The sequence below is a fragment of the Equus quagga genome, chromosome 5, assembly GCF_021613505.1.
Source record: "Equus quagga isolate Etosha38 chromosome 5, UCLA_HA_Equagga_1.0, whole genome shotgun sequence".
Taxonomy (NCBI): domain Eukaryota; kingdom Metazoa; phylum Chordata; class Mammalia; order Perissodactyla; family Equidae; genus Equus; species Equus quagga.
In genome coordinates, this window is record NC_060271.1 from 77,744,513 (window position 1) to 77,760,800 (window position 16,288).

The 16,288-nt window shown below is 35.5% G+C and overlaps 1 protein-coding gene across 7 annotated transcripts in view; it reads right to left on the bottom strand.

Annotated features, from left to right (window-relative positions):
- The window catches only part of ALMS1 (ALMS1 centrosome and basal body associated protein), a 244,752-nt gene that overhangs the window by 144,329 nt on the left and 84,135 nt on the right, over nucleotides 1–16,288 (bottom strand). For all 7 annotated transcript variants that reach the window (XR_006888598.1, XR_006888599.1, XM_046660995.1 and 4 more), the window contains 2 exons: nucleotides 14,226–16,288; nucleotides 13,022–13,155 (listed from right to left, as the gene is read on the bottom strand). The exon at nucleotides 14,226–16,288 is cut by the window's right edge and continues 2,371 nt beyond it. Coding sequence is in view for 5 of the 7 variants with exons in the window: in XM_046660995.1 (XP_046516951.1) it covers nucleotides 13,022–13,155; nucleotides 14,226–16,288 (2,197 nt within the window). In the remaining 2 variants the exon portion in view is untranslated. The remainder of the gene's footprint in view (nucleotides 1–13,021; nucleotides 13,156–14,225) is intronic.

The window sequence follows — 16,288 nt, forward strand, 5'->3', positions numbered from 1 at the left end:
GGAGAGAATGGAACGATATAGTCAACATACTGAAAGACAAAAACTTTCTGCCGAGAACACTCTATCCAGCCAAACTTTCCTTCAGATGTGATGGAGAAATAAAAGTTTTCTCAGATAAACAAAAGCTGAGGGAGTTCATCGCCACTAGACTTCCCCTACAAGAAATAATTCAAGATGTCCTCACACCAGCTACAAAAAAACAAATGTCTACAAAGCTCTGAGCAAAGAGATAAACAGACAGACATGATCAGAAACCTGCAGCTCTCTACTAGAACAGGGAGGCAAAGGCTCAATTACAACTTAAAACCAAAAGGGAAAGAAAGCATCAAAAGTAATGATAAGCACTTCAACTTAGCCAGAAACTCAAAAAATTAAAAACAGAAGAACATGTAACAGCAATTACTCAGAAAGAGAAAAGAAAGGGAAAGAACCTACTTAGGTTAATGGAGATAAGACGGTATAAGAAAATGGAATATCTTATCTCCAATATCTTTCATACAACCCTCACAGTGACCACAAAACAAAGTCAGAACAGAGCCATAATTCACAAAAAGAGAGAGAACTGAGAAATTCCTCTCAGAAAACCAACAAAATGAAATGGCAGTCAGAAATACAAAAGAAGAGAAACAGTGGAAACACAGAACCACCAGAAAACAAGAGATAAAATGGCAGCATTAAGCCCTCATATAACAATAATCTCTCTAAATGTAAACGGACTGAACTCTCCAATCAGCTGGATTAAAAAACAAGACCCAACAATGTGCTGCCTCCAGGAAACCACCTCAGCTCCAAAGACAAACATAGGCTTAGAGTGAAGGGATGGAAGATAATACGCCAAGCTAATAGCCAACAAAAGAAAGCAGGTGTTGCCATACTTTTATCAGACAAAGCGGACTTCAAACTAAAGAAGACAATGAGAGACAAAGAGGGGCAGTATTTAATGATAAAAGGGACATTCCACCAAGAGGACATAACACATTAATATATATGCGCCTAACACAGGGGCACCAAAATACATAAAGCAATTATTAACAGAACTTAAGGGAGAAATTAACAGGAACACAACAATAGTAGGGGATCACAACAGACAGATCATCCAGGAAAAAAGTCAACAAGGAAACAGAAGATTTAAATGAAACACTTGATCAGATGGACTTAATAGACATACATCAAGCATTCCATCCAAAAATAGTGGAATATACATTCTTCTCTAGTGTGCATGGAACATTCTCAAAGATAGCCCATATGTTGGGTAACAAGGTAAGCCTCAATAAATTCAAGAAGATTGACATCATCCCAACAATCTTTTCTGACCACAATACTATGAAGCTAGAAATCAACCACAAGAACAAAACTGGGAAAGTGAGAAATAGGTAGAGACTCAACACCATGCTAGTGAACAACCAGTGAATCATTGAAGAAATCAAAGAGGAAATTAAAAAATATGTGGAGACAAACAAAAATGAAAATACAACATACAACTCTTACGGGATACAGCAAAAGCAGTCATAAGAGGGAAATGCATAGCAACACAGGCTCACCTCAACAAGCAAGAAAAATCTCAAATAAGTAATCTTAAAATACACCTAACAGAGCTAGAAAAAGAACAGACAAAGCCCAAAGTCAGCAGAAGGAAATAATAAAAATCAGAGCAGAAATAAATGAAATAGAAACTAAAAAAACAGTAAAAAGGATCAATGAAACTAAGAGCTGGCTTTTGGAGACGATACATAAAATTGACAAACCCTTAGCCAGACTCACAAAGAAAAAAAGACAGAAGGCTCAAGTAAATAAAATAGGAATGAAAGAGGAGAAATTACAACAGACACTGCAGAAATACAAAGGATAATAGAATATCATGAAAAACTGTATGTCCACAAATTTCATAACCTAGAAGAAATGGATGAATTCCTAGACTGATTCAACCTCCCAAAACTGAATCAAGAAGAAACTGAGAATCTGAACAGACAAATCACAACTACAGAGATTGAAATAGTAATCAAAAACCTCCCAAAAAAGCAAAAGTCCAGGATCAGATGGCTTCTATGGAAAATTCTACCAAACATACAAAGAAGATTTAGTACCTATTCTTCTCAAACTATTCCAAAATGTTGAAGAAGATGGGACAATTCCTAACACATTCTATGAGGCCAACATTACCCTGATACCAAAACCAGAGAAGGACAACATAAAGAAGGAAAACTACAGGCCAATATCACTGATGACCTTAGATGCAAAAATCCTGAACAAAATATTGGCAAACCAAATACAGCAATACATTAAAAGAATCATAAACTACAATCAAGTGGGATTCATTCCAGGGACACAGGGATAGTTCAACATCTGCAAATCAATCAATGTGATACACCACATTAACAAAATGAGGAATGAAAATCACATGATCATCTCAATAGATGCAGAGACAGCATTCGACAAGATCCAATATCCATTTATGATAAAAACTCTGAATAAAATGGGTGTTGAAGGAAAGTACCTCAACATAATAAAGGCCATATATGACAAACTCACAGCCAACGTCATACTCAATGGGGAAAAACTGAAAGTCATCCCACTGAGAACAGGAACAAGAAAAGGGTGCCCACTCTCACCACTCTGATTCAACAGAGTACTGGAGGTAATAGCCAGAGCAACTAGGCAACAAAACGAAATGAAAGGAAGAAGTGAAATGTTCGCTATTTGCAGATGACATGATTCTATATTTAGAAAACTCTAAAGAATCCACCAGAAAACTACTAGAAATAGTCAACAACTACAGCAAAGTTGCAGGGTACAAAATTAATTTTAAAAAATCAGTTGCATTCCTATACATTAACAATGAACTAGCAGAAAAAGAAATCAAGAAGAAAATTTCATTTACAACTGCAATAAAAAGAATAAAATATCTAGGAATAAACTCAACCAAAGAAGTGAAAGACCTGTACACTGAAAACTATAAGCCATTACTGAAAGAAATTGAGGAAGACATAAAGAAATGGAAAGATATTCCATGTTCATGGGTCAGAAGAATAAACATAGTCAAAATGTCCATACTACCTAAAGCAATCTACAGATTCAATGCAATCCCTATCAGAATCCCAACGACAATCTTCACAGAAATAGTACAAAGAATCCAAAAATTTATATGGAACAACAAAAGACCCTGAATAGCCAAAGCAATCCTCAGAAAAAAGAACAAAGCTGGAGGCATCAAAATCTCTGATTTCAAAACATACTACAAAGCTATAGTAATCAAAACAGCATGGTACTCACACAAAAACAGACAAACAGATCAACGGATCAGAACTGAAAGCCCAGAAATAAAACCACACACCTATGGACAGTTAATCTTTGACAGAGGAGCCAAGAACACACAATGGAAAAAGGAAAGTCTCTTCAATAAATGGTGCTGGGAAACCTGGACCGCTACAAGCAAAAGAATGGAAGTAGACCATTATCTCACACCATACACAGAAATTAACTCCAAATGGATTAAAGATTTGCATGTAAGAACTGAAACCATAAAAATCCTAGAAGAGGGGCCAGCCCGGTGGTGCAGTGGTTAAGTGTGCACATTCTACTTCACCGGCCTGGGGTTCGCTGGTTTGGATCCTGGGTGCGGACATGGCACTGCTTGGCAAACCATGCTGTGGTAGGCATCCCACATATAAAGTAGAGGAAGATGGGCATGGATGTTGGCTCAGGGCCAGTCTTCCTCAGCAAAAAGAGGAGGATTGGTGGCAGATGTTAGCTCAGAGCTGATCTTCCTCAAAAAAAAATCCTAGAAGAAAATATAGGCAGTACACTCTTTGACATGGGTCTTAGCCACATCTTTTCGAATACTATGTCTACTTGGGTAAGGGAAACAAAAGAAAAAATTAACAAATGGGACTACATCAGACTGAAAAGCTTCTATAAAGCAAAGGAAACCATCAACAAAATGGAAAGACAACCCACCAACTGGGAGAAAATATTTGCAAATCATTTATCAGACAAGGGGTTGATATCCAAACTAAATAATGAACTCACACAACTCAACAACAACAAAAAACAACCTGATCAAAAAATGGGCAGAGGATATGAACAGACATTTTTCAAAGGTAGATATATAGATGGCCAATAGGCACATGAAAAGATGCTCAACATCACCAATCATTAGGGAAATGCAAATCAAAACTACAATGATATCACCTTACACCAGCCAGAATGGCTGTCATTACCAAGACAAAGAACAACAAATGTTGGAGAGGATGTGGAGAAAAGGGAACGCTCATACACTGCTGGTGAGAATGCAAACTAGTGCAGCCACTTTGGAAAACAGTATGGAGATTCCTCAAAAAACTAAAAATAGAAATACCATATGACCCAGCTATCCCACTACTGGGTATCTACCCAAACAACTTGAAGTCAACAATCCAAAGTTACATATGTACCCCTATGTTCATGCAGCACTATTCACAATAGCCAAGACATGGAAACAATCCAAGTGCCGATTAACCAATGATTGGGTAAAAAAGATGTGGCATGTATATACAATGGAATAAGACTCAGCCAGAAAAAAAGGCAAAATCATCCCATTTGCAACAACATGGATGGACCTGTAGTGTATTATGTTAAGTGAAATAAGGCAGACTGAAAAAGACAAACACCAGACAATTTCACTCATATGTAGTTTATAAACAAACACACTGAGAAGGAAAATAGTTCAGTGGTTACCAGGAGAAGGAGGGGTAGAGGGTGGGCACAGGGAGTGAAGGGGAGCACCTATGTGGTGACAGACAAGAAATAATGTACAACTGAAATTTCAGAATGATCTAAACTATTATGAATCTCAATTTAAAAAAATAATAAAGTCTTTAAAAACAAATTTGCTGGAATGTTAAAATAAATACTTGAATTTCTTCTACCATGATTCAAGAATTATTGGGAGACTATCTTCCCCTATCAGCTTTCTCTCTCTACACAGGCAATGGGACGTGACACTTCAATCATAAATAATTCACTACTGCATATCCTAAGAATAGGGACATTCACCTATCATATAACCACAACATCAATCTCACACCCAGAAAATATTTTATAATATTACCTAATAGGTCTAGCACTTTTCTTAGAAGTCAAATCTTTGATCAACAAGGACTTTCTATCTTGTTTGTGTCCAATCTATTTAAGAGTTATTTGTCTTACAAAATCAGCCATTTCATGAAAATTTTAAACCTAATGAGAAGTGGTACACAGTATATTCTCTTATGATTTCAAAATATCTCAATGGTATGTTTAGCACACTCTTTTACAACAATTTTTTTCTTGTAATCATCTAGCTAGCTAGAAGTTGCCTATTGATTTAGAATTTTTCCAAGATTCAAATCCAAGTTTTAATGTCCAATTCTATCATTTTTCTGTTTTCTAGTTCATTGATACATTTGAGTTTATAATTTTCTTCTATTTTCTTAGTTTTGCTTGTTTCATTTTTACTCCTAAGTTTGTTTTATGGTTTTCCTTATAAATTTAGAACTATTGGTCCATACACCATGATGATATAAATTACTGACTTCAAACTTTTCCTGTCTTCAGAGGTTACCAAACAAAACAGGGAAACAGAGCAGACAGTATCCATGCTGAGCACAGTCAGGAAATCCTTGGGTACAAAGAGGATTTTTGTTCTCATAGCCTGGGAGGGGTCAAAGGACGTGAATAGTTTGTGCCAACAAGCAATGTAAGAGCACGTCTTTAGGAGCCTACAAAATATAATTGTCATCTTCTGCACTTCTGTGGGCTAGAGGACAGTAAGATAAATAATCCTGTGGTCTGGAGTTGTACTTGAACCTAAAAATCGTTTCTTTGACACAGAAAAACAAATAGCAAAATGACAGAAATAAGTCTCTCCTTATTGGTAATTACTTTAAATGTAAATGGATTAAACACTCCAATCAAAACACAGAGATTGGCAGAATGGGAAAAAACACCAAAAAACAAAAAAAAACAGGATCCCACTATATGCTATCTCCAAGAGACTCACTTTAAGGAAATTCTGACATACGCTACAACATGGATGAACCTTGAGGACATTATGCTAAATGAAATAAACCAATCACAAAAAGACAAATACTGTATGATCCCACTTATATGAGGTACTTAATTAAAACCACAGAGACAGAGTGGTGGTTGCCAGGGGCTTGGGGGAGGACGAAGTGGGAAGAAATTGTTTAATGCATATAGAGTTTCAGTCTTGCAAGATGAAAAGAGTTCTGGAGATAAATGGTGGTAATAATTGCACAATATGAATGTACTTCATGTCAATGAACCATAAACCTAAAAATGGTTAAAATGGTCAATTTTATGCTATGTGTATTTTGCCACAATTAAAAATATTTTTTTTAGATCCATGCCTTAATTCTTTGAAGCAGCTTATGCCAGTAGAATCGAGTCTCCTTATTAGTCAATACATCTCTCTATTTTCTTAGGTCTTCTTTTATGTCTTTCAATAGAAATTTTAATATTCTCCAATAAAAATCTTATATATCTTTGGTTAGATTTATCCCTTGATATTTTTTAGTTTTTGCGGTTATAAGAAATGATTCTTAAAGTTCTTTTTCTGTGATTTCATCTGTCTTGTTCTTTTTTTATTAATGTATAACATATATTCACTAAAGTATATAAATCTGAAGTGACAGCTTGATGATTTTTTTATCATGGTCTTCTGAGACGACCTCTTGTGCCTCTTCTCAGTCAACACCACACACCTGGAGCCACCAGAAGTAACCACTATTGTTACTTTTTTCACCATTAGATTAGTTGGTCTGTTTATAAATTTCATATGAATGGAATTATTCAGTATGATTCTTTTGCATCTGTCTTATTTTGCTAAACATAATGTGAAATCCTCAGTGTTACTGAGACAGCAGTAGTTTGTTCTTTTTTATTGCTATGTAGGGTTCCACTGTATGAGTAAATCATAATTGATTCATTTATTCTACTCTTGATGGACATTCACATTGTTTTCAGTTTGTGGCTACCATAATTACTTTTGTTCACGTCTTTTGGTAAACATATTCACTGACGTCTCTTGAGTACACACCTAGAAGCAGGACTGAAGTATCCTAGGGCAGAGATATGTTTACTTTTCTTAGATTATTTTACATTAGTTTTTTAGAATATTATACCAATTTACCCTCCCATCAGCAATACATGACTGTTTCAGTTACTCCACAACTTCACCAATATTTAGTATTGTTCTCCTTTTAATTTTAGTCACCCTGGTATGAAGTAGTACCTCATTATCATTTTCATTTGCATTATTCTAATAGGCAAATGACATTGAGAATGTTTTCAAATGCTTATTGGCCACTTGAATATCTTCATTTTTAAGGCAGCCATTGAAGCCTTTGGGAGGAATAAGTGATTTGTAGGAGTTCTTTATACATTCTGGATTTAAGTCTTTTGTCAAATATGTATATTGTAAATGCCCTCATCCATTCTGGTTTGACTTTTCTCTCTTCGTGGTGCCTTTTGATGACCAAATGTTTATTTTCATGAAGAGCAATTTATCAATCCTTTCTTTCATGGTTAGTGCCTTTTTGCATCCTGTTTAAGATATCCTTGCCCACCCCAACATCATTAAAGAGATTTCCTCCAAGAAGCTTTGTTATTTTATCTTTCACATTAAAGTCTATGATCCATCTCAATTTAATCTGGAGAATTATAGAGGTGACACAGTTATCCTAGAAGTTACAATACGTATACTTATCAACCTAAAGTAAACAATACGTCTACCTTCCTCTTGAATAGTTAAGGAACTCAGAACAATTTAACTCTATTTACACAACTTCCAATCTAAAAGATGTTGTTGTCATATAATTTAATTTTATACCATGAATTAGCCTGGAATATCTTATTGTCTTTGTTTTATATAGCTAGCATTTGGCTACATTTATCTGCATATTTACTTAACATCTCCTTTGCTCTTTAATCCCTCTTGTATCAAATTTGTATCACAAATTTTCCATCTGGGATAATTTTCCTAACAATCTGAGGTACACCACTTAGAATTTCTTTTAATGAGTGCTGAATGGTGAAAAACTGTTTTTGTCTAAAATCATTTTTATTTTGCCTCATTTTCTTTTATATATATAAAATAATTATAATATATAGTATACATATTACAAATATAATATATACAGTAAATAAAATATTTCAGGTGTACAACATTATAACTTGATTTTATATGCGCTACCTAGTGATCACCACTCTAAGTCTAGTTACCATCCATCACCATAGAATTGATTCCCTTCACCCATTTTGCCCTAGCCCCAACCTCCTTCCCCTCTAGTAAGCACCAACCTGTTCTCTGTGTCTATGAGTTTGTTTTTATTTTGTTCTGTTTGTTTTGTTTTCTTAGATTCCACATATAAGTGAAATCATACAGTATTTGTTTTTCTCCGTCTGACTTATTTCACTTAGCCTTATATCCTGAAGGTCCATCCATGTTGCTGCAGATGGCAAGATGTCCTTCTTTTCAAGGCTGAGTCGTATTCCACTGTAGATATACACGATATCTTCTTTATCCATTCACCCATCAGTGGACACTTAGGTTGTTTCCATATCTTTGCTATTGTAAACAATGCTGCAATCAACAGAGGAATGCATATATCTTTTCAAATTAGTGTTATCATATTCTTCAGATTAACAGATAAAAGTGGAATAGCTGGATCATACGGTAGTTCTATTCTTAATTTTTTGAGGAATTAGCATACTGTTTTCCATAAAGGCTGTACTAGTTTACACACCATCAACAGCACACAAGGCTTCCCTTTACTCCACCATCCTCACCAACACTTGTTATTTCTTGACTTTTGGATAACAGCCATTCTAACATGTGTGAGGTGGTATCTCACTGTGGTTTTGATTTGCATTTCCCTGGCAATTAGTGATGTCAAACATTTTTTTCTTGCCTGTTGGCCATCTGCACGTCTTCTTTGGAAAAATGTCTATTTGGATCCTCTGCCGATTTTTTAATCAACTTGTTTGGTTTTTCTGTTATTGTGTATTTTGCCTCATTCTTGAAACAGATTTTCACTGGGCATAAAATTCTAGGTAGACAGTTATTTTCTTTCAGCATATTGAAAATATCGTCCTAATATATCATGTATTTCATTGTTGGAAGAAATCATAATGAAAATTTAAAAATATTTGGAACAGCAAGATAATAGTGGTATTACATATAAAACTTACGGGCAGAATGGGACCAAGGACTGGGAAAGAAACTTGACCTCTTGCAGCCACTATGAGCACTAGGGCCAAGGCAGGAACATATAGGGTAGCTTAAACAAGTAAATAAATACACTGAGGATAATAAGAGCCAGGTTTATCACTATCAGAGAAGTCAGTTACAAATATAGAAAGGGGAAAGGCTAGAATAACCCTATGCTGCTGGAACGGAACTGGATTACCAGTAAGAAAACTGACATAGAGAAGGAGTGTGTGTCAATCTGCTGAGGGGGCCTAAAAGCAATGACAGCACAATATCAATAAGTAGATCCAGCATAGAGATCTTGGTTTTTAAATACCACTCTCTGCCAAAAGGAATCAAGGCCCCAAGGAGAAATGGCTGACTCCAGAGATGGTGAAAAGAAACATAGAAGATTTGCCTGGAATATCTTCTTGCCCCAGAAAGTAAGTGAGTGCTCAAAGAATAATGGGGACATATCAAAATTACACAGGAGTCAGCTTTTAAAAGGGCTCTCACTGGCAAGTGTGGAATAATTTCGGTACCAAAATAAACACAGATAGCAACACATTATACACTTTGAGTAAAAGAAAAATCCAAGAGTCCATACTGGTATAAATAAATTTATGGGGGGGTTTTCAAAAAAATCTAAAAATTGCAGCTATCTTATTAATAAATGGTTCAGTCACAAATCATCAATAGATGCTAAAATAGAGAGGTAAAAGTTTAGTAACAAGATATTTACATAGTCTCAAAGTTTCTCTCCTTCATACTTGTTACTTATTAATTAATATATAAGACACACTTATAAACTAACTTTAGAGTGGAGAAAACATACCATTTTAATAAGACACCACCTTAACTAAGTGGTACAAAATAACATCAGTACTGGGACAAATCAACATAATCAACATAATATGATATGATACACAGGAAAAGCATATCATCATTTTTGTAGTGTTTCTACAGAAAAATCAAACTTGAATCTAATCATGACAAAACATCAGACAAACACAATTTGAGGGACATTCTACAAAGTAACTGGGCTATACTCTTCAAAAATGTCAGTCATGAAAGACAAGGAAAAACAGAGGAAATATTCTATACTGAAAAGAACTAAAGAAGCATGACAATGAAATGAAACACTGAAATAATTATAACAGGTTTTTCACCTACATAAATATTTAGAGGAACATTCAAAAGTTGTATGTGACAAGGGACAACTCTTCATTGTGTGAAACTGCAGTATGTATTGCAGGACTTCTAATGTCTCTGACATCTATCTACTACATGCCGGAAGCAACTCTCAATTACTGTGATGCCCAAAAAAACCCACAATAAATTTCCAAAATATGCCTTTAGGAGCCATTTACTGTCCCTGAGAAGAACTATTGCCTTCCACGATCTGGTCTTCTCTCTTTCAGTCTCTCTCTCCAACCACACTGGCCTCCATACTATCCTTTAACACACCAGCACACTCTGACCTCAGGAACTTTGTACATGCTATTTCTGTCTGGAGTGCTCTTGCTTCTGATACCCATGGTCCTTCCTTGACCATCCTGCTTTATTTTTCTCCCTGGCATACCATTAACTGACATATTATATATTTTACTTATTTATTTAGTTGCTGTCTGTACCCTCTCACTTGAACGTAAGCTTCAAGAGGGAGGAATTTCTATCTCTTTTGTTCAGTGATATGTCCTTAGCATATAGACCAGTGACTGGCACATATTAGGCATCCAATAAGCATTTGGGGAATGAATGAATAAATTTCCAACAGAAGGGGAATGATTAAACTGTTATATTCATATGATGGGACATTATATACCTATACCTATGTAAAATTGTGCTTTTAGAGAGGTTTTATGGGGAAATGATCACATATTTAAGTTAAAACAAAAGCATCCAAAAATATACACACAATTGTGGGCATTATGAGTTCACTAAGAACAAGTCATACTAGACAAACTACAGCTCATAATCACTCAGATCAAAGAATGAAGAAAGTCAAATATAAGTATAAAATTGTGGGTTGAACGATAGCAAGATGAAGGATTTACCCCAGTTGTTAGAAAAATCTTATTCAAAAAGTTTTAGACTCTTTCCCCATAACCCTTAGTAAAGATTTTTATCAATAAGTGGACAACAATAATTACTAAATAAATAAATGGCACAAAGCTGGAGGGGATATTTAAAATAACAGATGACCTAATTGAGACTCAAAATCATTCCAATAGGCTTGAACATTCACATGAAACCAATAAGAAGAAATACTGCAGAGTTAAAAAGAATTATATAGGCTCAAGAATTGGGAATAGAAATCTGGATAGCAGTTCATGCTTTTTAAAAATAATGCCATAGTATGATGTGACCACTAGAAATCATAGAATATATTAGCAAAAAGAGAATTACCAAACATACTTCATGCTGGTCACATCACATGTGAAATTTTGTGCTTAATCAAATTTCCTGACAGGACACCATATTTTAAGAAGAATACAAACTAGAGTCTATCCAAAGGAAGGCAATTTGATTGCTAGAGGATCTGAAAACATCAACACATGCAGATTAAAGAAATAAAGAAATGCAGATTACTGGGGAAAATATGTACTTTTATGCAAAGGATGCTAGGACAACTAATTACCCATTTAATTACTTGTTAATTTTGTTTTTCACAAACACATACATAAACCTAAAATCCAATCTAATTTATACTTTTAAAAAAACTTTTCCAAAATTGAGATAAGCCAAATAATTATGCTAATCACTGATGAACAATTTTCTAATAAACTGTATGAATTAGGCCATAAAGTCTATGCATACGATAAGTACATCAATTTTTATAGGATTAACAATAATGATAATAGCTGCCAATTATTGAACATTAACTAGATACCACACATTCTACTAAGCATTTTACAGGCATTATCTCATGTAAGCCAACCGAACCCCTATAACATAGGTTTTATTTATACCCTATCACTGTTCCTAATAGGAGACCAAATGCCCTATCCACAAGAGAAAGAATAAACTATGATATATTCATTACATTGGAATAGTTAAAGCAATAGAAAGGAATAAATTAAAACTATGTACATCTACACAGAAGAATCTCAAAAACCTAAGACTATGTTAAAAACATAATTCTCAAAAGAATATATACCATGTTGAGTCTATTACAGAGTTCAAAACCATTCTAAACAGCAAGAAAATCAATACATTCAGGACAGGAAGTAAAAGAGATATGACTGGGGAAGGGGACACAAGGACTTCAATAGTATTTGGTAACCTATTTCTCAGGCTAGATGGCTGATATACAGGAATAATTTTTACTTTTCTTTATTCTTTATATCCATGTTTCATATATATATTCTTTTCTATGCATTAAATAATTCACAATAGAAGGGAAATAAGTACTATTAAGAAGAAATTCATTTATACATAAGCTATTTTGGTTCTGTATTCTTAAGCAGAGAATATACATCTGAAAACAGCTGGACTTCATCTGCATCTCAAGATACCACCCTCAAGAGAAAGTAAGAGTGACAACAATATATTGATAAAACGAGTGAATCCATTCTTATTTGCCTAAGCAAATAATTTGTTCCCATAGATAGATTTGGAATTAATCAAAACCTACAGAATCTAATCTTGAATCTTAACTTTTGAAGAATTAAGACTCCTAACACCTTAGCCAAAGACTATCAGTGACTTGTCATCAATGCCCAGGTAAGAGATACAAATTCCACCACCCTTTCTTTCACATTTTCTCTCTTCATCTCTAGATTCCTTTTATACCTTGCACAAGTCAGTTGTTCTCCCAGGACCAAACAACTTTGCTTTGATCTCTTCTACTTTTCTCCTGTCATCTTCATTTAATTCTGAAATGGGGTAGCCACACTCACGAGCCAAATTAAACTGTAGATTCCAGGCTGCAGAGAAAGTATAAACACACTTGAGATAATACAATGCAAAAGTGATCATAAGAGCACAGAGATCATCAATATATCCAATTTCATGCCTGCCACAATGCTTAGCAAAAAGTGTGTGCTTTCAATTTTATGACAAACTATTAGAAGTTCTTGAGAGAGATCATTTCACTGAAAAGTCTGACTTTTAAAAATCATATTCCACATATATTTCTCCAATGAGGCCACTTTAATATGGTATTCAATCATTTTTATCTCAGTCTTCCTTCCAATGAAGACAGTCCCTTTGCCTTTCCTACTAGCTCCTGCTACAGTTACTGCCACCTCCACAAGAGCTGATATTTAAAAATAATAAATAAAACTTGGAGTTTTTTTGAGAATCAAAATATGCATGATGGAAGTAATGGTGTAGGCAGTTAATCTCAAGGGAAGCATCCCAGGCAGGCCTGAATTGCTTATAAGTTGCTCTCCAAAATATATTCCCCATATTGCCTTAAAGATTTTTCTTTCTTTTATAATGGAATTCTACTATTAGACAATAACAGGATTAGTAAATGCTCTCTTTTAAACCCAAGTTTATTCTCTAACCCAATATTCTCTAACCGAAGTTTTAGTGTGAAATACCTTGATTAGTTTTTTCTCATGTCTAAGATCTGCTCCAAGAATTTTATTAGAAGAGAGGATAAGAAAGCATATGTAGTTTTATGACACAGAATAATTTAGAGCAGAGCAAACTGAAGGTTTGTCTCCAAAATAAGGCTACTATAATGGGAAGATGAGGGAAACATGAGAGCTTTAGGAGTTTGGAAACCTAAGCTATCTCCTTTCTCTCCTTCAGATATCAGAACCTACTTTTCCTAAGACCCTAAACTCAGACTAGCACAACTAATACTGTGACTTAGCTATATTATTTGTTAAATGGGCTTATTCTGGATTGCCAGTGAAATATGTAATAATTCTAACAGTTCTACAAGAAAATAATTTAGAACTCCAAACACTTAACTTCAAATAAATTGTTAAACTATAATGTTTATAAGCTTGACCTGCCTTCATCACAAGTTATCTGTTCCTACCTTGTGCTCGTACCCGACATTCCTCTTCCTCTGCATTTCTGAGTATTTCCTTAGCATGATTCAATGAGGATTCACACTTCAGAAGGTTTTTCACATGTGCAGCCAGTGAATCTACACTGCTACCACAGCCATCATCACTCTCTGACACACCCTCTTCCTCTCTACTATCTGTCATACTTGTCTTGGGTGAAGCATACGGAAAGAAGTTTAGAAGAACATCAGAAACTGACTCCACAGAATTACTATCCCATGAGCAGGAACTTGCATCACTACTTGAATCACTTCTAATAATAGTCATCATAGGGATAACAATTTTATTCCCAGTGGTTCTACCACACCCTTCAGGTTCAGACCTCATTACAGATTTGGCTGCTTTATACTGCCTAAGGGTTTCATCTAATGCTGCCTTGGCTTTGCTTTCTGCTTCCTGTAGAGGACTCCCAACTGTAGCTGAACTAATAAACTCCCAATTTTCAATGCCTCTCTCGCATTTCATATTCGTCTGTGTGCTAATATCCTTCTGTATGCACTTGTTGCTTGGGCTTTCCTCTGTGAATGGCTGTCTCCGACGCAAACCATCATTAGATTCATCAGCTGTGGGGGGTTCTTTGAAGCAAACCACCTTCTTAGATTGTATAAATGAAATATCACTAACATCTCTGAAAGGGACAAGGGGAGCAGGAAAACTGCATCGTTTCAATGCTATATTTTCTGCCTCCATTAAAAGTTCCCGAATCTCTTTAAGAGTTTTGGCACCACTGTCTGTGTCTCGGATTTCCTCAGAGCCAACATCTTCAAAACCTGAAGATTCTGGCTTATTTATTACAACTCTACCATCAGCCTGAGAATTTAAAGGCATATTGTTTGAAATAATACTGGAGTTAGAAGAATCCAAATTATCTATTAGCCTTTGAATATGGTCTGAAACAAGCTTGTGCTTCTCACTACGTGAGTAAGTGCCAGGCAGGACTGTTGATAACCCAGTACTCTGACCAGCTTGCCCAAGACCACTTGAGATCTTCAGGGCATCTTCAGTTAGATGTGTATCTGGCAAATCCTGTTGATAGAATATATCTGGTTTTTGTCTGTGTGAAAAGGAACTAGGAGGAGCTGTTGGTAACACGGTTTTCTGGTCAGCTGGCCCAGGGATTGTTGAAACCTTCAGTGTATCTTCAGTTAGATGCTTGTCTGACAAGTCCTGTGGGTAGAGAATATTAGTGTTCTCTTTGTATGAATAGGAACTAGAAAGAGGTACTGGTATTCCAGAATTCACATCAGTTTGTTCAGGGACAGCTGAAATCTTCAGAATATCTCCACTTTGATGTTTATCTGGCAACTGCTGTTTAAAGAAAATACTAGGTTTTACTCTCTGAGAATAAAAATTATGAAAAACTGTCAGTAATGGAGTTTTCTGGTCATCTGGTTCAATCACAGTTGAATTCTTGGGCTTCTTTCTCTGTGAGTAGGAACTAGGGGGAGCTATTGGTAACTCAGTCTTCTGGTCATGTGGTAAAATCACAGCTGAAATCTTGAGTTTATCTTTATGTGAGGAAGAACTAGAAGGTCCTATTGGTATCTCAGTCTTCTGGTCAGCTGGTGCAGGAAAAGCAAAAACTTTTAAAGCTTCTTCAGTAGGATCTGGCAATTCCTGCTCATTAAAAATACTGGCCTTGTCTCTATATGAGTAGGAACTAGAGGGGATTATTCGTTTCCCAACCTTCTGGTCAGCTGGACCAGAAACAGCTGAAGCTTTCAAAGTTTCTTCAGTAATATCTGGCGACTCTTGCTGGTAAGAAATGATGGGCTTCTCTCCATGTGAGGAAGCAGCAGAGGTTACTGCTGATATTCCAGTCTTCTGCTCAGCAGGTCCAGGAACCCCTAAAATTTGTAAGTCCTCTTCAGTAAGATCTGACAAAGATCTTTCCTGGTAAAAAATGACAGGCTTCTCTCTATATGAATAGGAACTAGATGGTACTGTAGGTATCCCAGTCTTCTGGTCAGCTTGTCCAGGAACACCTGAAACTGTCAGAGCCTCTTCAGTTAGATGACTATCTGGTTCTTGC